General features: G+C 44.0%; 1 protein-coding gene across 1 annotated transcript; it reads right to left on the reverse strand.

Annotated features, from left to right (window-relative positions):
* Positions 1-10,850: 10,850 nt before the first annotated feature.
* Positions 10,851-22,046, reverse strand: REST (RE1-silencing transcription factor). The gene is made up of 3 exons (XM_009995876.1): positions 21,104-22,046; positions 15,506-15,589; positions 10,851-12,553 (listed from the first exon to the last, which is right to left on the reverse strand). Exons 1-3 carry the CDS (start codon positions 22,002-22,004, stop codon positions 10,851-10,853), a joined length of 2,688 nt encoding a protein of 895 aa, XP_009994178.1. The 5' UTR covers positions 22,005-22,046.
* Positions 22,047-22,338: the final 292 nt, after the last annotated feature.

Consider the following 22,338-nt stretch of genomic DNA (forward strand, 5'->3'; position numbering starts at 1 on the left):
ACACGTATGGTGGATTGCTCCAGCTGCTGGGCTGGGCACTCAGTGATGCCACTTTTCTAGTTGCTGGCACCTGGGGATGTGAGCCTCTGAGGCTGCAGCCCTAATCTAGTTACTGGTACTGATACCTTAAAATCTGGCCAAAGCCTCATTTTGGAGTTTTAGAAAGCAGGCATTCTTTATTGCAGCACTGAACACATACAGAACAGCTTCCAAAGTCATGCATGACATCTTATTCACAACATTTGGCTTATAGAGACCTACAATGTACATATTCATAACTGATCACAATGTATTTTTTACTATGAGTGTGCACAATAGATGGCTAAAAACTTTTTCAGGAGAGTTTTGATGGTCTCTGGTGCCCCTCTGTGGTTGTTGGAGAGATGTTTTTCTGGTCACCTTTAGCTGGACCCACATACTTTTCTCCTGAATATGGATGTTGTTTAGTGAAGGGGCCAAGTTTCACAGCTGGGCACAAGAAATTTTACCATTACCTCTGTCCTATGAATTGGGCAGATCGAAGGAGAGTAAATGCTGACACCTGTTGGTACTCTCAATAACAGTTCTGGGGCCCTATGGCTTTCCCAGAAACAGGATTTCACAGAACACAGCTTCAACCCAGTAATCTTCTGCAAACAATAGTCTACTCCCGCAAGGCAGATTCATTTTACTAAGTTTCCTTAAGACCTATTTCTGCCTTAATACTTATATTAAATCTAACCAAAAGTTCTGTAGGTAGCAGTACAGCCAGTCTTGCTCACCAAGGACTTTTCGTGCTGGCCAGGACTCCCTTATTCCATAGCATTTTCCTCTGCTAAGACCCATCGAGATGCTTTGGAACCCTGAGATGACCCTTATAAGCCCCCACACATCCCTTTTCTCCCAGGCCTTTTTACCAATTCTCCAGGTAGTCCGGGTTGGTCTTCACTAGTGGTAACATACCTGTTTTCAGTTGCTTCACCGTGGACATGCAGCTCCTCTGACCCATCATCTGACTCCAGTTGTAGCTCTCACATGTCCACATGGACACAGAATACAGAGCCCTCACCCAGGAAAGTTAGGAGTTTAATAAGGACACAGAAGAGATTGTGCTCACCAGGTGCAGAGCATGGCCAGACAAGAATAAATGAGCTTGCTGTTTACACACTATAAGGCCTCTTCATCCCCTTGCCCTTGTATTTGCTGCACTTGTTCTCCACATCACTTGAATTCCCTCTTCTTCCGGCTTTGCTTCCTACCCTGAACAAGTCATGAACATACCAAAATGTTCTTCCCCTGCATCCCCTAATGTGTGCCACACCCTTATACAGCAATCCTCCTTAGCCCAGGGGGTGGCCTAAAGAGCTCTAGGACATACTCTATGACTCTCAGCATCACTGAGGCTGAAGTGACCTCTGGAGGTCTCTTGATTCAACCCCCTTGCTGAAGCAAGGCTACCTAGAGCCAGCTGCCCAAGACTGTCTAGGTGTTTTTTTACTGTTTCCAGGGATGGAGACTTCATGATCGTCCTGGGCAAACTGTGCCAAGCTCAGTGACCCTCACAGTGAGTAAGTCTTTTCTGATGTTCAGACAGCACCTCCTGTGATTCAGTTTGTGCTCATTGTCTCTGGGCCTGTCACTGGGTACCACTGGTAAGAGCCTGGGTCCATCCTCTTTGCACCCTCTCTTCAGGTGTTTATAAACATTTGTGAGATGTCCCCAAGATAAAGACTTATGGTGATGGATTTTGCTCCTGGACAAAGAGGCTGATGGCTCTGCAAACAGCCCCTGGCCCAAACAGGGTGTTCATTCTTCAGGAGTCCTTCAGCTGGGTGCCTGCCTGCCACTTTGCCCCTGTTCAGCCCCAGGCCTTTGATGGGCTGATGGTCCCCATGATGGGCCTGGGAGCAGGGCTTTCTTTGGGCTCCCACCACTGTTTGTGTGTGCTCCTTTTTGGGTGTGCAGTCTCGGCTGGAGAAGTTGCCTTACTCTGGATGATGCTTTAAGATGCCTCCTCACTGGCCTGCATGCAGCTGTGTTTAGACAGCTCAACAGGGCCTGCCTGCAGAAACCCAGCACTAGCCTCATCTTGCTGCCTAAAATGAGATTTCCAGGCAGACCTAACCACAGGTGTTGGGTTTTACCTACACTGTTGCACAGATACAGGACATTCTGTGCCTCCAGGAGAACCTATCTCATGCTGGTAACACACTTGGTTTAATAAAGGGGTGAGGGAAACCATGGAAAGCAGGAGCTTGCACCTCCTCATTTGTTGGGGTTATGCGGAGCAGTCCTGGGAAAGCAGGCAGGGGAACAGGCATGGCTAAGCTGGGAGGCAGGGAAAGGGTCTGACTGCCATCTGTTTAAACTAGCTTGACAAATCCAAACCAGGCCTCCCCGTAACATTCCTTTGCTGCTGTACCGCTGGGAAAGACACAACATGAAATGCAAACAGCTCTATGTGGGGAAAAGGTAGCTGGGATGACCTGCCTCTCTTACAGTGGTGGTCCTCAGCCCTGGGGCTGGACTCAAAAAATTGCAGCTAAGGCAAGTATTTGGTGTAGCAGGTTCCCTGGTTTTGGTGTGGGGGGGAAGCCAAACAAAAAAAAGCCTTTCTACAACGACAGGTGGGCTGCACGTGGGCTCAGGGCATGCCAGGAGAAAAGCTTGCTGCCAACACAGGGAAGTGTGGGCAGGGGGCATGCATTGCACCCATGTCCAGAATCCTTTTGTGGCCAACCCAGATGTACCAGCAGTGGGCTGGGTCAGCACAGGAGCTTGTCACTGGGCAGGTGTTGAAGGGCTTTTGCAAAAGCCATGGTGTGCCACAAGAGCAGCAGCCCCAACAGCCCCAGCTTTTTTGTTCTCCATTTGAAAACAAAAATGGGTGCTCCTGACAGATGCTAAACCTCAGCATGCAGGAGGCTGTAGTGTGGAAGTAATTAGTGCCTCAATCAAAGCACAGACATGCCTTTTGTGAGCTCCCAGGGCTGAAGGACACCACAGCTGAAGTCCTGCTTGGAAATGCTTCTCAAAGGGAGGGTTCGTGTCTAGGTTATGCCAAACAGCCTGAAAGATAAGAGTTTTTACCATGCCTGTAGGCAGTGGCTGATCTCATCTTAGCACAGGAGCCAAAAGCAAAGGAGTCTGCAAAACCAAGGTAAAAGGAGAAGGCTGGTAATGTCCAGCCCCCTGGGAAGGTCTGCTCTTCGTGGGTGTCCCAGTGTGCACTAGCAAGGTGTCACCATTTACAGCTTCTCCAGAAGAGTGTATTCAGCAAAACCCCTCTGTTTGCTGGAGAGCAGTACAAAAAAACAGCTCACAGCCTTGGATGGGTAGTTAAAACATGCGTAAAATCCTACAGATCTGGCCGTCCAACAGCTGAATCTGGCTGGCACTGCCTTTGAGACTGGGGGGGGAGTTGCAGCCCCGGGGATGTCCGTGTGCCTGGACTCAGGGGTGCTCGCTTATTTCCTGGCACAGCACAGAGCTGGGCTGGAGTGGGGTGGTGTGGGGAGCAGAGCTGGGCCAGGCAAGGGCGGGCTGCCCCTCTCTGCCGCCCTGCAAGCAGGGACGTGCCGCTGCTGCTGGGAGCCCAGGGCTTGGTTTGCTTTGGCACACGTCCCGTGTGGCTCCAGCTCACCCAAAAAAAGGAAAAAAAAAAAAGCTTCCTTTCCCTGCCCAGTGGCTATTCCCTTTTCCGAGGGGCTTATGGCAGGGAGATTCCACACGTCCTGTGTGGCTCCAGCTCACCCAAAAAAAGGAAAAAAAAAAAAAGCTTCCTTTCCCTGCCCAGTGGCTATTCCCTTTTCAGAGTGGCTTATGGCAGGGAATTCCCAGCCTAGGAAAATGGCTGCTGCTTTTCACGGCACAGCAGAATGAGTCACCTGTAAACTGTGAAATTTTGCTCTCTGTTAACACTCCCAAAAGAGCCTGTAAGAGAGGTGCACTGGACTGAGAGCCTAATGGACCAGAAGTTTTGAGCATCTGCTTCCTGCTTATTTTCCTGTGATTTACAGCTTGCTGTTGCCCATAAACTCCCCTCACCAGCAACTGTCTTCACTGATCTCACAGCTAAACTGCTGGAAGTTGCCCTACGTGACTGATGCTGGAGGAGACACTTGATGGGTCTGTGTCCTGCTGGTGCATTGACCCATGCCAGTGGTTCCTCCAGCAGCAGAGGAGAGTTGTGTCTGTGCAGGTCAGCTAGCAGCATCCTGAAACACCAGGAGGAACTCGTGACTAATTGCCGTTGAGGATGAGTTGGTGGAAATGTCCCGTGTCATGTCATGTGTAACTGTGGCCACATCTTCGAAATAATCTGTGCCTCAGATCTCCAGTCCAGCCTCACCAGACAGCATTGAATCAAAAAAGAGGAGAAAAATTAATAATTTAAAAGCCCTCAGAACAATGGGGTTATTCTGGTCACCTCTGAGCAGGCCCAGGCCTTTAGTGCCCCTGGGAAAAGCAGAGCAGTATATGGGCTATTTATTAAAACCAGGACCCCCAGCACAGTGACGGGAAAGGAGCTCAGCCTTCTTTTTGGTTGTCCTCTGTGACTTCAGGGCTCAGGGATGCTGAACAGAGTGCAAAAAGCCAAGGGAGATCAGAGGGCAGGCGAACACGTGCTGTTCTACCCATGTGTTAGCTGGGGAGCATGTGCTGTGCTGTGAACAAGGGGCACAAGCCTGCTATGCCACAGCTGTGTGGGAGGTTCATTGCACAAGCCCGTGCTCTGCTGCATGCATGTGCTCCTGAAATCTGCACTTAAAAATTACTGCCTCTTGGTGGTTTCACCTCCCAGGTCGCTGCTTAAGGCAGCACACCTGTGCGAGCTCTTGGGAGGTGGTTCTTCCACTTTGTAACCACCCAGGCCACCACCGATGTCACTGTGCCCTGCATCCCCACCAAGGGACTGGTCACCATCTTCTCACTTGATGTTTTGCCTCAACTCCCCTCCTCCTGTTCCAGATGGAAACAAACCCAGGCACAAATCTCATCTGCAGCCTTACCTCCAGCACAGTCTGCTGCAGATGACAGTAGTTTGAGTGCTCTGACCTACACTGGGCTAAAGGAGACCAAGGATGCTACTTTGACTAGCCCACGGGCAAGGGACAGGTTTAGTCACTTAGCTTGAGCCTAAGGGTGTCAGAGGACAACCACAATATTGCCTTGCTGCAGGTCTGGTGCTTCCAGCAAAGGAGGATGTAGGCAACTCACTTTACCAAGCTTAAAAATACAACCTGGCCAAGGGAAGTGTATTGGCTGTCGAGAATTACCTTTTCCTATGTATAGGTTAAACTGGACATGAGCAAGGTAAAGCCACTTCAGTCACCATGGCTAGGCTTTAAAGACAACCAACCAGAATCAGGAACCTAGCATTTTGGCTCCTTCAGAGCATCAGCAAGGCCTGAATGAGGCAGCTGAATCAAGACATGCTCCTGTACAAGCCAGCAGGAAGCCAAGCCATCCCCCACTTCAGCTATCATGTTTTGAGCATCTTGGGGTGTGGGCAGGAGCTCACACTGGCTTGCAAGGTATGGAGTCATGCACTTCTGCTCAGCTACCCAGCTCTGTAAAAAAAACCAACCAACTTCACATAAAGCAGCTTCTAAGCATGTTTTCAGCCTAGCAGGTTTTATCCTGTTTTTCTGTGAGGAAAAAACTGACAGGTTTTCTGCCAAGGTGCAAAGAGCTAGTCAAAGGTAAGTATGATCTGACTGCAGCTTTAAGGGGAAAATGGTTTCTCAGGTTGCAAACCCACTTGTGTTTCAGCTAGCTTATACCTAGAACACCTTCCTGGAGTGGGGGTAGCACTAGCTGGTGGTACAAAGGGCAGGGCCTCTTCTATTGATCCCCTTTGAAATTATTAACACAGAGCACAGGCCAAGTGGCACACAAATACTCAGACCCTGCCATCTCTACCCCATGCTCAGAGCACTTCCTTTGCAGCCCATGGGCAGGCTTGGGTACCACTCCTGTCCTTACACTGGTTTTACCATAACAGCATGCATGCTGCCTACAAGACACCAAGGAGAGCAAAGCCCAACCTGCCCCCTGATCCAGGTGATGACAGCCCCTGCCCTTCTGCAGCCCCCAAGGCTACATCCCATGGTAGCAGTGCACCCCACTCTTTGCTGCTTGACTACAAGCTGCATGGCTTGGAAACCCAAATTCCCATTGACAGACTAAGATGGCTCTGAGGGGCATTACTTACAAGAAAAACTTTAGCCAGAGAAGACAAAAGATGACTTCTTATGCTTCTTGGAGCACCCCAAATTGTTCAAAGCTGCAGCAGCAGCATAAATATCCCCACAAGTTCATCAAATGCCCTTTGCCTTGGTCCCTTGGTCAAGAGGAATTGTTCTGAGTGAGCAGGAGGTAACAACAGCTAAACCTTAGAAGGCAAGTTAGCATTGTGGGCTAATCCAGCTTGGGTTTTCTAGAAGGACCAAGCTGGCAGAGTGATAAAGTCAACCCTTGCAGGCTATGTCAGGTTCCACACCTCTCAAGACATTTTCACTACCTATAGAGACAGTATTGTAGTCATAGTGATGTTATTTTTATAGATCTACTGTTAATTCACCAAATGAGTCAGGACCAAAATTCCTTTTGGAATGCAAGGAGGAATTGCCTCCTGCATTGCCTCCAAAACTTGAATTCCACAGCTTCCAGCAAGTTGCCATTTCTTCTCATGTGGCAGGGAATATGCCTTGCATGCCTATTGGGCCTCTCCTGCCAAATCACAAACAGGTCAAGGGTTAAGTCTGAACCTTGTCCATATGCACACATCTCCCACCTTGTGCCCCATCCTCACTGAGGCAGGCAGGGGAATGAATACAATAGACTGAAATGTAAAAATAACCCATTTCTGGAGCTGTTGTCCCTGTCTACAGTCAAGTCTGCATGTGCATGAACATGGCATCTCTGTACTGGCTCCCCCAGGCTGTGCTGACTGGAGGTCTTAAAAGGGCTGCATTGATGCTTGCACTGCTCCTGCTCTCAAGTCACAAATGGCCTTCACAGCCCTTAATAAGAGGGAGATACAAGCAGCAAGTTCTTTAATAAAGTTTATTTAATCATAACTATACTTAGGAAAATACACTTGTAAGGGTTAATATAATGCAACTTAGTTTAACTTTATACTACATTTTGGACAAAAGACTTCTTATACATGTTTTAGGTACAAACAGGATGTATGATCTGCCTTGTTTTACATCTATTACAAACGTAGAAAAGACTGTCATGCACTGCAGTAGAGAGAGCATGAAAAAATTACCTTTGGTTTCATTCAGAGAATACAAGTATTGCACTGTAAAAGCATCAAACATGGTGCAACTAAACATCATAAACATGTTTCCTTGCCAACTTACAAAAGTTTGTTAGCTAGTGTAATTTTAGAGAGGAAAAAAATATATGTACACATAAAACAATTCCATCAGCTATTTGGATTCTGTTAATATTGTAGGCACATCACATATCTACACAACTGAAATTCCAGAAAATTCTTTCATTTGATTTAATACCTTTCAGCTACATTACATCTGTTGGAATCAATTAAATCTGTTGAAAACAATGATGTTACCACATCTTAACTGGCCTGTCAGTTGTTGAACTTTCTTCTTTAAACAACTGAGGTTCCAGCCTATATCATCAAAATCCAGAAACAGCAATTACAATACCATGGATTATTAATGCCTAGCTATGCACTCTGAGACCATTTCTCAGGGCAGTTACTTTCAATGTAGATTTACACAGCAAAAGCCTGAAACACCACATTGCTCAGCCCAGGGCCGGCAGTGCAGGGTTGTCAGTGTGCTAATCCTTCCAATCACATATCAGAGGTTTAACACTTGTACAGGTATTATTGCCAAAAACCACAAAAATGCTAGCATTGGCAAAATCAACACAAAATAATTTAAGAATATTGAAAAACTAAAAAAAGAAGGTATTGTTTAAAGAGAGATACAGCAATGTAAGACCACCATACATGGTGGGTTACCTGGCCTGCACACCCCCCCGCCCCATATCCCCCCCTCCCTCCCCCCCCCCAAATATTCAATATTAGCAATGTCTAACATTTTAGGTACATATAACACATTACATCCTTACTGCTTTACCATAACATACTCTCAAACCTTGGTCTTAACCAAGCGGAAAATTCCAATACAGTTCTGCACCAACACTAGGTATTTTAGGACAATGTTGATGGGTCTCAGATAGAAGTAATCAACTTTTCTTCTTCTTAATATGTTAATAATTTATTTACAGTTTCTAATCTTGTGGTAAGAAACACTGCAGAACAGGAACTGACTGTTGTTTTCAAAGAGTTCTTGTCAGATCAAGCATTGAAACCTTGACCACTTCACAGAAATGTGCAGCAGGTTATCTCAAGAGAACCACATCTTGGGTTTTATTTCATAAAGAGATTGAAAGTCAGTCAACACCATTCTTTTCACTGAAGAACAAACCAGAAAAATTATCAAGCCAGTCCACAAGTTTATTTGAACATGGTTGAAGTCCTTGAAGTCTCTCACAAGACAGCAAAGGCTCTTCGCAAGGGTATGAAGGGAGCTATAAAACCTCTACACGGTACTGGAATTCCCAGCATCTGCTCATCTCGCTCACAAATGGTGGCAACTTTTATATATAAAGGAAACACTATTACGAAGAAAAAAAAATACATCTAACATTATTACAACTGGTTGTTTAGGAAAATGATTCAACTAGGTTTATTTTATTAATGTTTAACATAAATATAGTTGCAACTTGATCTTCAGTTGACAATGATTGTCACAGCCAAGGTAAGAATTGAAAACTATCTAAGCAAACAAAAACTCACTATATATTATACAATTTATTTCTGCCATGAGGGATGCCTTCCCTCTCAAATCTTTGGCCTCCTATTACCAAACTCTCCCAAAAGCAGAAGCAATGCAGCATTATTGCTCTCTATTCATTCAAGGGTTTGTTTGGAGGGGAAGATGCTGTGGGATCATGCAGAGAATAGGGTTTATTCCAGAGCTTACATTATGAGCATTTGCCATAAAGTGCCCTGACAAATACTGTCTGGGCTCCTCAACTCCACTTTCCAATTAACACCTGCCTCCAAATTTGCTGTTTTGGTGTCAGCAACCAGAGAAGCTACCCCCAACTGCTCCCACTGAAAGGCTGGTTAACAAAAGCCAGAAGAGTGCACAGATTAGAGTGCAGAGTTTTGCTTTTTCCCTTCTGGTTTGGATTCTGTTTACATTTTGCCACTGGCTGGCTACAAGCAGTAAGCATGCAATCTCTCTTGCGTTTGTGTGTGCCAGATATTAAATCTCTTCAGAATTAAAAACTACTGGTGTGACATGTAGACCTGAGATGACAATCTGATCATTTACGTGTTTCTCTCTGCATGGAAGTAGGATGATCTTATTAAATGCAATCTGAATTAATAAGGAGCAGAAATTCCTACAGTTTTTAATGACAGGTTTGATGCTTACCAGTTGATGTATCTTTATTTTGTATTTTGGTATGCTAAATGTTAGATTTTTTTTGACCATATTTATATCACTGCTACTATTTTTTTAAAGCTCACCAAGTTTGACTGCTGTCATTTGAAAGGGGAGGGGCAGAAAAAAAATAAAAATCATCTGGACTTGCAGAATCTGCAGGCCATTTCCACTGGGAGTATTTTCCTGTCTGGTGATCCCAAATTATAAATTAGAACTTATTACTCTGTATGTGTATTCAAAATATAAGAAGTAGCATTTTCATGGCAAAAATAGTGTTTTGAAATTGCACGGGTATCCTTTTGCTCAAGAACTACACAATTTTAAAGCCAGTTAAAACTATATAGCCAAGCAGTTCATGATTTCAGCAACTTCATGCACAATTAATAATACCCCAGGAAACCAAGACAAATCTGCAGCAAAAAAGCATCACAGAAAACTGTTCCTTGGTAAGCAACGAATCTGAACATTTCCAAATAAAAAACGTATACAAACAAAACCAAACATGCATATATAAAGTGTACATGTACTGCACAAGCGCTATTCCTAAAGGATTAAACTGCATAGGTAAAAATCAAAAACAATGTGCAATATTTTAAGCCCTTAAAGCACAATAAAAAAAACCAAAACAACCAACAATCCAACCAGAAATTAAAAATAACAAACTTGCTCCCCCACATGAAAGCCAATTACATATCATAGTAATTAAGATACTAATCAAGACAGAGGTTCTCCAATAAAAGTTAGAAGGACTGCTCCCAAATTTTGGCTCACCATTCATGCTCAGGGGATCTGAAATGTATATTCACAATTATAATTATCTTAAACAACTATGTTCATCACTAGCCAAGTTTGATTTATTTTACAAAGTGCTCTTTATGTAATAGAAGCTATCTTCCTGGTAGAAAAACCATCAAGTAGTTTAACACTTAGAACATTAAGATATATCAAGAAGAATAAAATAAAAAAAAAAATAAGGGAGGAGGAGAGAGAGAGGATTTGGCTGCCAGAACAAAAAGCAACTAATGCCAATGGCTCTATAAACATTCAAACAACTTGCGTGTTGTTAGCTAAAGTCTTGTTCCTAAAACTCAATTTATAAAAGCATTGCATAAGCTAAGAGACAAGAAGCTTACACTGACTTTACGGGATGCAGCCTCATACACCCTACCTACCTTCTCTAAGGAAGAGATTCAACAGTTAAACAAAAAGTTGTCACAAATATTTTCAACTTAAAAAAAAAACAAAAACAAAAAACAAATCAATGCAGATAGTAAAGCAAACCATGCTTAAAAAAAAATAAAAATCTACAGTATCTGTACATAAGTTGTATAAGATCTTACAAAAGAAAATTCTCCCAAGCCACAGCTATTTCTACTGTTGCCCTTTTGCTGCCTTCTCAAGATAATACACATTAACTAAGTGGCGATGGAGGTGCTTGCTGTATTCACCTTCCTTTTTAAATGAGCGGTCACAAAAAATGCACACATAGTTCAGACTGGCCACTGTGGTGTCTGCAGCTCCTTGTGATGTCTTTGCACTTGTTTCCTCTTGTATGGAGCGAGCACCATTTAACCCCGAGTCATCGCTTCCTTCTGATATGTTGTCACTGATGTCGCTGCCTTCGTGGCTGTGGATGCCCTCATCCTCCTCCATTTCCTGAGATTCATTCACTGCTGTGTTCTCCGGAGATGACAAGGCCAGATCTACTTTAGGGCTTTGTGTACATCCTTCTGGGGGTGCAGGTGCTGGCACGACATCTCCTGTTGGCTCTGTCACTGGCAGGCACGTCTTGGTCAGGTCCATCAGGTCTGAGTTACTCACAGTTTCTGCCACAAAGGTTTCCTCTGGCTTATTCTGAGGCGCCAGATCTAGTACCACATCTGTGGGCACATCCAAGCTTTTTTCAGAAGACACTGCATGGGAAGATTCCTCAGAGCATGTGTCTTCCCCTTTGTCCACCTTTTTCTCCTCTTTTTCATCACCAACAGCATCTTTGCTCTCTTCTGCCGCAGCTGGCATTTCTTGGTCCTCTACTTTGTCTTCTGTGTTTGCATCCTGAGCTGGCACACACAGCTGCCCTGGATCTTGTACGCAGCTTCCTACAGGACTGGTGCTCTTTGCCTTCAGAGCATGACCACCATCATTATTTAATGCTGTTGTGTCAGTGGGATCTTGCTCTTTCTGGTCACTGCCCTCAGTTTCAGGCTTCATACATCTATCTTCTTCTGTGGTATGACACTCATCTGGCATCTCCTCTTCCTCAGTCTTCTCCTGGTCAAGTTTACTGCTTTTTTTACCATTACTATTTTTCAGAGATTTCTTTTTTCTGTTTTTCTTGAGGCAAGGATTTTGCTTTTTAGGCTCCTCCTCTGGTACAATGTCACTTCTTTGAGCTTCTTGGTAGTCTCTGGGTTTAGCTTCCACTTTCTTTTTCTTTTTTGTTACTGCTGAAGTATCATCTGCAGGCTCTTGCTTTGAGGAAGTTACTTCAGCCTCTGCCTTTCTTTTGCTCTTCTTCATTTTACATGTTTTCTCAGTATTTTTCTCAGTTTTAATATCCACCTCCTTGGGTTTTGAAGCAGACTTCCGGCTTCTGGTTGTCACCTGGCCTGCAGAAACATTACTCGTTGGCTTCTTTTCTTTTGCTAAATTATCTTTTTTCTCCACTTTCACAATTTTCTCAGTTTTCTTTGCAGCTGAATCCCCTTTTGCTTGTTCCTTCTCTCCTTTGCCATTAATGCCCTCGGAAAAGTCATCTTCGCTCTTTTTAGTCCGTAGCTTCACCTTTGAAACATCCATGGTGATGTCAGAACAATCAGGATGCCTGGATTTGATGTGATACTGCAGGTTACATTTTTTAGACGCTGCGTAATCACAAACAGGACAGAGGAACTGGCGCGGGTTGAGGTGGAGCTCAACGTGCTTTTTGAAATTGCTGCGGTCAGCTGTTTTGTAGTCACAGTGCGGGCAAGTCAGAGGCTTCGGCCCATTGTGAACCTGCCTTGCGTGACGAGTTACTTCATGCTGGTTTGAGGCCACATAGCTGCACTGATCACATTTGAATGGCTTCTCACCTAAGGAAGGAAGGGCGGAAGGGAATGATGGTGATTATTAAGCATGGGGGTGGGAGGGCAATCACTTCCCACTAATACAGCTACAGAAATATGAAAATCAAAAAGAAGAAGGAAAAAAAATATCCCATGCGCCTTTAAAATTAAGTAAAATCAATGTAAGAAATCCACAAGTCACAAACACATTCACAAGACACCAAAGACAAAATACAAAAAAGAGAGAAGGGGTAAGGGTTGGGAGGAAGAGGATCCAAAATCAAACAAGCAGTCAAAACGTCACAGGTTCTGGCTATGTATACATACCGGCAGAGATCTCTCTACAGTAATATTAGCAAATGGCATCCATACCCAACTGGTCCATTGAATGCATTGTAGAAAAACGGAAATGTAACATTTGATGAATAGCAGTTTCACACAAACGTTTCAAAAAAAGTCCAACTTTACACAGATTTAGCATACATCATGTTTGCATTGAAAAGAGAAAGAGGGAAAAGAAGCTAGCAAAAATGAAAGCACGTGAAAGGGGCACACTGCTCAGATGATCTTTACCTCTGATAATTCAGTTCACTGGTAAGAGTGTCTCAACACATGACCTACTGGCTGCAGGCTACTCTTGGCAAGCCGACCAGATGCAGTCCAAAGCCATCACGTTACTAATGAAATCTACATTTACAGTTGTGCAACGACTCTCGCAGAAGCGTTCCTGAAACGTTCTGCTTAGTGCATGTCATGCAGCAGAAGTGGCTTTCCATTTACACATCAAAGCCAACAGGAAAAGCACTTCTAGTGCAACAACTCAAGATGCTCATGAGCTCTGAACTAGAATGTCAAACCTCATGCTGCTCCTTTGCAGCACAACTCAGGAGACCAGAGCAGCCTGCAGCAAAGATGAAGTCACTGTGTCTATGCTGTCTGTTTGTGTGTGAGCCACATGGCTGATCTGCAATGCCCTCACAAATTCTATAAAAGGTTGTGCTGCCTCTCCAGCAGGAAGGATGGGGACACTTGTTTGAGAGACTAGATCATTTCATGTCTGCCTGCAGCATCTCTCTATTATTTAAAGAAGGGTTACTTTGATTCCTTACCATCTTCAGCATATCTTCTTTCCCTCCTTCCTTTTTCTCCCAACTTCCTGGTGACACTTTCCACAAGTTTAAGCTTGATATGCTTCACTGCTCATTCTTCTCACAAGTATGGACCTTTAATGTCTACACTTCAAGCAACAGTTCCATGCTACACAGAGTGAGGACAAAACCAGCCTAGCCTCTCTCTTACACAGACATGAAAAATAATGCATTCTAACCACACAGAGTGCTCAGGGGTAGCTGCAACGGATTATCTCAAAAGGTTGTATGTGAGGAGTTTGTGTTCATCAGCTGTGCTAAATCCAGGGGTTTTGTTGCACAAGTGGAAAGGACATGTACCAAGATGGCCAAGAATACAGCTGTGAAGTAGGCTCTAAACCACTGTCATTCACTGTCTGACATTTGAAGAAAGCTCCAGCACACATTTGCCTTAAAAGGCCAGCCTATGAACTGCAGGAGTCCAGAAATTGCCACAGAAAAGGCTCAGCTCCCTAGGCAATGCAGCAAGACATGCAACTGAAGTTATGAGAGCTATTAATACAACACCCCTGATAGCAAGAGTCCCATGTGCAATCCTGCTTCTGTTAGCGTAGCTCACACCCTCCCTCACAGACCTCGAAGTCAAGGGCCAAGGGCAGATCCCACTCCTCAACTACTTCGCACTTGAAACTTCCTTGCACAGACTAGGGGAAAATAAAGTGTTCATTAAATGGTTCCCAGATTCAGTATTGACCAAACCATTTGCAAATTTGCACTTAGCCCAGAGGTTCAGGCAAAAATTACTTTTAATTCTGGAAGAAGGATATTTAGTTCACTAAATTATCAAACCAAAATACTGGCATGTCATTTTAAAACTGGCTATTTTTAATGGGTTCAACCCCCCACTCCACTACAGTTAAAACTGCCTGCCTTCTGGTTTCAATTAGAAGTCTCATCTATTGAAATTGAAACGATTACTGTTCAGAAGACATTTACTACTGTTTGTTAGGATTAGGAATTCACCTAGCTCTGGTAAATTCAGATATTAGCACACCAAAAGCACAGGCTGAGTTCTACTTGAACTCCCCTATGAGAGTCACAAAGGACAACTGTGCTTTTGTCTAGCATGCCTATGCTGTTACAAGTCACAAAAATGCTATTAATTAATTCAAAAAGAGATTTGCAAGAGAGAAAGAGTAGATGTTTGTGACACCACAGGTCATGACCAGTAATAGGGAATTAAAGCTAATGAAAACTTCTAATTCAGCTTTTACCACAAGACCGAGTCACTTGTCAACACCCTATGAGTTTGCTTTTTTCTCCTCTGTGCCTCCTCGCCTTAGGCAGGCACTTATTTATATCTTTCTATAACACTGAGCAAAAGCTAAGGGTTCCCTCAGAACCCTTGGATGAGATGAAAGCATAGACATCACAGAGGAGACTCTCAGCTGCTCAAAATTTTCCCAGCTTCAGTGAGTTGAACTGACTTAGGGCAGTGGACAAAACACAAGAATCTGCTCCTCTATCATTACTATGTTGTATTTGCTGCTAGATTACTAGGACTACTAGATCAGCTTTATGAATCTCAGAATACACCTTGGAAAGTAAAAGGGAAAGAAAATGATATATTCCTTTGTTATCACTTTCATTAGTGATATTTAGCCTTTTCTTGGTAGTTAAAGACAGTTTTCCCTGTTAAAATAGGAACTAAAGCTGTACTGGATGAGATGACATCTCATACAGAATGGGGAGCAGCCTACTCTAGGTGGCCCTGTTTAAGCAGGGGGGCTGAACCCAGTGACCTTCAGAGGTCCTTTCCAACTCCAACCATGCTCTGATTTTGTGAACCACCCCCTTTTCCTGAGTCATGCTGTTGCTGCCGCTTACCAACCTGAGTGGGTGCGCATATGCCTAGTTAAATGGGTCTTCTGAGAGCTGGAATAAGGACACATAGCACATCGATAGGGTCGCTCTCCTGCAAAAAACAAACAGAAAATTAGTTACTGAAACACAGCTGACTCCCAGACTTGGTTACTGAGCCATGCCCGTGAGGCTCTCACAGATCCCCAGGTTGTATTTGAAGAGCACGCTGTGTCTCAGCAAAGGGACAGAGTGAAAAGCATATGCCCAAGCTGCATTGGGGCAATGTGTCCTTTGCTTGCCTGATGAATGAAGGTAGTGAATGGGCAGAATATGAGGCCCATCCTCATGTCCATCTGGGGTCAGACAGTAACCTCAGGCAAAAGGTGATGCGGACGGCCAACTTTAGGAAGCACTAAGCCACCAGAGCTGACTTTTCTACAGTATTATCTTCCAGCACTCAGAAGATGCACAAAAGATAGAGACCCTGTAAGAAACCAGGCATGTTCTTGCTTCACATAACACCTTATCTGAAACCTCCTTGTGTAATTTGGATTAAGGTGGTGAGCAACTATCCATTCAGTATGGATCTGCATTCGCCAGAGCAAATGCACAGATAGAGACTGGGCCTCTACTTCCAAAGTAGAGTGAAATTACCTTCGAGTATGGAAAGGCATGATGCCATGCTCAGTAAAACTAACCTGCTAGCAAAAGCTCAAATGTAGCAGAAACATTTATCTTGAAGACTCATATCCCTCTGCCTGCAAAGTTACTGTTTCTGGAGAACTAATGGATACTGACTGACTTGTCATAAATCAGTTCTCCACAACAGACAGTTAGCTTGCGTAACTACAAGTACAATGATACTTGAAAATCCTTTTCAAGTGAAAACAAGCCTCAAATAAAGGCAGGACCAGATAAGTACCCTGGGATGTTTGCCCCGAACTGTGAGCACAGCCCAAGACTGAGGTGATCTTGTTCCCACTACAAGTTGTAAGAACACTTCTTAGTCTTGGGTATACCCCCAACAAAAAAAAGGGAGCTAAATTGGGAAGGGAAAAGTAAGTTACTTGACTGTAACATTTATCCAAGTCATAGTCAGAATTACACTACAGCGTTTTGCTACATCAGTTGAAGCACACAACCAGAGTTCTCTCCAAATCACTGAGAGCTGGATGTCAGCAAAAGCCCTGCATGCAGGCTATTTGTTCACTTTCAGAGGCATAGCTCTATCTGCAGCAGCAAGACCTTCATCTGTCAGTATGTGATGTGAGGCTCCACTGCTGGCCTTTGCCAAAATAGCAGTAGAAGCAGTCTTTGTAAAGCAGACTAATCCCACATTTCTTCCTCCCAAACATTTAGACTATAGTTCTTGATTAGATCAGCAGTTTAAAGGCAAATTCACCCCAGCAACCATAACCCCCCCTCCCTTTCCAGTTAAAACAAGATAGGAGATCGGTGCAATATACCAATTAGTTAAATTTTGTACAAGGAAGGGGTAGTCCTTTTGTTATAAAGACATGGTTTTGTTTTTGAACAACTCCTTGTATACTGAAAATATATGGCCAAAGGTCCTGGAAAATTCAGTCACATCTTCTTCCCATTACCTGAAATGTCATACCTTTAAAGTTATCTACAGCATCAGGAATGTGGAAAATACTTACTTTCAGGTATTTAATAAGGGGTACAGAAACAAAAGGTACTAGATTTAAAGTACAATGAATGCAATTAATTTGAAATCTCTTATTGCCACTTGAAAATTAAATACATTACTACATTGTAAGAGCTGTTTTAGGAAGTGCTATTCCCCAAATGATTTTTATTGTAATTTTACAAGCTCCTGATATGTAAACAAGCCACCAAAAAAAAAACTCTCTAAAGACACCTAAAGAATAAACCCCAACCTAGCAAAAGCTTAAGCAGGCTATGCAAATGAATAGGCTGACTGACATCAGTAATCAAGATAATTTCTTTATAAAGCTTTTCTTGCAATGCCATAAAAAGTTCTGTCTGCTTGAAACAAAACTGCTTCCATCAAACTTCCCACAGTGTCAAACAAGAAAGACTCCCTATGACAACCAAAATTTTCAAAGACAGACCAAAGCTAGGCACTGAACACTGTGACTGCCTGAAGTAGTCGTGTTATTTATATAGCCTTGCAGAAGGCTTTCAATTAAGTTTTCTAGAAATTTCTTCTGACAAGCAAAATGGAAAAAAAAAATTAGAACAATACTGCACTGTCTTGCACGTAGTACAGTTCCGGGATCAGCAGTATGGATAGTGATGGGGTAAATCAAGTCACAACTTGATCTAACATGTCTAATGAGCTCAAAGGAGTCCAGGTGTATCTGTCCCTGAGACAAAGGATCCTTTCTACCCCATCAGGAGAGGAAGGGACGGCCCTGAACATCTCCAACCACACCTCTTCTGGGTAGCAGACAGGCTCTTTAGCTATCCCAGCTGACAAACTTATGACCATCTGCAAGGTCCTTAAACCACCCCTCTGCCCAAGCTCCCCAATATTTCTCAGCAGACTGTCACACAAGCCCTGTGACAAGCTGTAATGTATCTTCCAGCACAGGGTGGGTTCACTGAAACCTTCTCTCCAGCCCGGCTGCAAGCAACAGGCAAGCCAATTACCTTTGCCTGCCTGTCCTCCTGTGGTCCCCAAATGGGCAGAAGATAGTGATTTCTCCCACCGTGCAAGGTACTTGCATGCAGTCCCCCCGCCTTGCCCCTGGCCATGTGCTCTGGCATTTGAATTCGTCCTTAGTCTGGTGATTCACTTCACTAACCAGCAAAAAACCAACCTGGAGAACAGGAAAGAAATATTTTACTGCCATTTTAAGTGAGATGAATCAACCAGTCCCAGGATACGGGGAGAAAACTGAAACTGCCTTTCTTTAGCAGTAGCACCAGAGCATTTGATCCTGTGAAACTGCACTCTGTACTGCAACAGTTTCAGAAAACTGCAGGGCTCAAACACAGCAGAATCCAGTTATCTGCAAGGAGGAGTTTTCCCACACAAGAAAAGACAAGGGTAGTACATAAAACAGGAGAGAAAGTAAAGTTCCTGTACAAAATTATTTAACCTATTAGCAATCAGGAAACCAAAGAAACAAACAATTCTAAATTTCTTCTTAACATTCTGAACCCATATAACAGGAAGAAAATGAAGTATGTATCCTCATCTTTTTTCCAACAAATATTTTCCTTATGTTTTAAATGAAAACTATAATCCAAAGATATTTTAGTATCATTTACAGTTTTTCTTAAATTCGGCATTGATATGTATAACACTCTGCAAGTACTTTTCTTTATAAAATATCTGTGAGTGTTTTTCTGATTTTTGGGGGGGAATTGGTTGGTTGGCATTCTGTGCATTGTGGCTTTGTGCTTTTTTTAAGGCAATTAGTTACACATTAATATCGGCAGAAACTTTTAGCCTGGTGAATAAATATACCTGCCAGTAGCTTATTCATTCTTCTAAAACTCTTCCTTTAGCTTCAACACTCTCCCTCACAAAATCAACGTTGCTGGAAAAAAGTCACATTCCTAAATCAGTCTACTAACATATTTGAAAGGTTTTTATCAAGAGAGAACTGGCTGAAAGATCTTCAATTTTTAGTAAAGAGCTAGCAAAGAAAAAAAATACCAGGGTGGACTAAAAATTCTGAAGTCATAATCATAGTCACTCATGTCAGCTTAATTAAAATAACTGAAAGACATGGCAAACCAAAGAACCAGAAACCTTGACTGCGCTGCTATTTTTGAAGGAGAAAAGAGGAAGTAGCCATTATCTTACATCACTTACCATGCTTTTTTTTTTTTTTATGTTAATACACTTCACTGGTAAATTGGTCAAATACAGAGATAACAGAGTGCTTCCTCAGCAAACATGCTTTTGTGGTTAGTTTCTGTAACACTCAACAAGAGCTTTCAGAGCTCAGAGGGGGGACCTAATGTCAAGTACAAACGCAAGCAGGGATGAATTTAAAGTCAAGACAAATGAAAAACAGGCACCACAGCATGGGCTCAAATTGGGCCACGAGTTCCCCGGATGATTTATTTTAGCTTCTCTCCTATTATTTTGTCATTTTTACATAGTCTCTTTCCTGTTATCTCCCACAATACACAAAAATAAAACAAACTGGAGGAGAAACCACACCATTTTCGTAACACGTCTCACAATAATCTTTGTTTACTTTGTTTAGGAAAAAAAATATTTAGACAAGGCTGATTTTTAAACTGATGGTATCCTCTAAACAACAGCACATGGCTATTGTTAAGAGAAGAATATATCTTAATGCACTAAAAATCCCAGCAGATCTTGTCCAAAGCAGATAGTAAAGCATGCTGACGAACACTAACTTCTGCACACTTGAGTTCAAGCCCGGCCTCGAGGCCACCCGTCTCTAGCCCTCCCTTTCCAGACAGCTGCAAACAACTGAACTGAAGCCTCCAAAGCATTCATGTCACTGCTGTGACAAAACATGACTTCAAAGGAGAAATTCCCCAGTGTTTTCCTCAGCCGGCACAGCTTACAATAAAGGGGAACCGAGTCAGATCAGCACGTTAGAAGACGGTTAGCAACAAGTCTGCCCTCTACTCAGAAAGCCTTGCCAAGGTGGAAATAAAAGCTGCTGAGAAGCTATAGGAAAAGTCTGAACTGTCCTCCCACTTCCACACCAGGGATCAGGAGGCAAAGCAGCTGCACCTCATGCCCAAAGAGGCGAGATGGCTTGAATGTCCCCTTGCCGGTTTTGTCCCTCGGCTGGAAAGGAATCGCAAGTTTTGCCTACACTCCCCATGGGAGAGGCTGGCTGATAAAAGACAAGGTGTTTCCTAGACCACCTGCAGCCCTAGCTCACAGGATGACAGCAACACAGACGGTCCTCTGATTCCACTTGGTATAAACAAGAGTAAAGAGGGGCCTCATGCTTTCCTTGAGATTACAAACCCGAGAAGACAGGAAATCAGGCCACAGACTCCCTTGAGGGCTTCCTACAGGCCAACAGAAGTTATGTGTCTGCTGCTGGCTACTGCAGCGATTCAGACAGACCTTAGAAAAAATTAGGCCCCTGTACATTAAGAACTCATTCACTAAAACCACAACCCTTACTCTGACTTCAGATGCTGGAGGGCTCGTTTGCATGTGTGTATCAGCCCTTTCCTTCTCTGTAATTACTGCTTGGTCGAGGTTTAGCTCAGTCTGAAGGTACCATTTTCAAAACTACTTATCTGTTTTAGGCACCTTTTGTCAACCTGCTTGTTTTGTTTTCACAGTACATCAGGCTTTTATGCTGTAGACCCTGGCAATCATTACAGGCACACTTTGCCATGCCCGCCTAAAGGAATTAGCTTAAAATTACTGAATAGGATGCTCTTCACCTGCTCATGGGTCCCTAACACTGACAGATTTTCTCAGTCCTCTAGGACTGCAGATGGAAGATGAAACCAGATGCACACATTCATGAAACTCCACAACCCGGCAGCACCAAGACAGGAGAGCACAGAGCTTTACTGGGGTGGAACAAACTCAGTGGACAGAAGACTCTCCACCAGCTTCATTCCTCACAGTTTCTCAGTGCTCTTACCATGCTTAAATAAAAAAAGATTAATGGATTACCTGTGTGAGTACGAATATGTTGAATATAATTGTTCTTCCTATCTGAAAAATAGGAGCATTGTGAGCAGGAATACACTTTCCTGGGAAAATGATTTCTTAAGTGTTTCTTCCAGTGATATTCACTGACGGTAGTATAAGTGCATATGGTACACTTGTAGACTCTCTCATTTTCCCCTGCTTTGTTGTGGTGCTTCAAGTGAGCCAGATAGTGATCGTATCTGTTAGTGTTATAGCCACAGCGATCACAACGGATTGGGCCTTTAGAGAAATCCACCTCTTCTGCGAGGAAAGAATCAGACTCCTTCAACTGGGCTTGCTTTTCTGCACTTTCTTCCACAAAGAATTTCTGAGCACTGTGAACTCTGATATGATGCACAAACTCCTCCTCACACTCTGCCTCGTACTGGCAAGGCTTACAACGAAACGGCTTGCTCTTTGAGCTCTTAGACTTGTCCTCTGTGCTCTCTGGTGTAGCTGGTGCTTCCAATGAGCCGTCTTTGTCCCCACTGGGAGTCTTAGGAGAGGGGCAAGCAGCTGCACCTTGGGTTTCCGCACTGGGAACTTCAAGAGAGCTTAATTCCGTGTTTTCAGGTGCCTCGCGGTCACTCTCCACAGCCTGGCTATCTTCCATGCCCTCTCCATCGCTGTCTGAGAAGTTGCTGTCCCCCACCGTCGTCAGCTCTGCCATTTGCCTCTCTTCTCCAACCAGGTAGTCACAGCAGTTGCCATTGACTTCTCCTGTCAAGGCAACATTTGCCAACATAATAAGCTGAGGAGCTGCCAGCTCAGCTTTAGAAAGGTCGTGTAAGTCATACATGTCGTTGGACAAAGCCACACCAATATTAGCACTGCCAGGAAAGAGGCTGTTCCCACCAGACTGTCCCAGCACTTGAGTCGCCATGGCAACAACTCTGTCAGAACAGAAAAGAAACACCTGTAAGCACCCGAGTTGCAGAAAAGCCTCCTCTGCTTCGAACTGTCCAAGTAGCCCTCCTATCAAGACCAGAAAACAAACTTCTCGTCCGAGGCACTGGGAGGCAGACCCCGAAGTGAGATGCTTCCCAGCTAACAGAGCTCGCTGGCCCCAGGGGGGGGGTCCCTGTCCTCTCCCGAGAGGGCTGCAGGGTTCCGCCCTGTGCGGGATCCCAGCGCAGGGCGCCCGGGCGGGGCAGTGTCAGCGGGGCCCCGAGGCCCGGCTCCCGCAGCGCTGTCCGGCCCGCAGCGCTGTCCGCTCC

This window comes from Chaetura pelagica, unplaced genomic scaffold, assembly GCF_000747805.2.
Source record: "Chaetura pelagica isolate M959 unplaced genomic scaffold, ChaPel_1.0 scaffold142, whole genome shotgun sequence".
NCBI lineage: Eukaryota > Metazoa > Chordata > Aves > Apodiformes > Apodidae > Chaetura > Chaetura pelagica.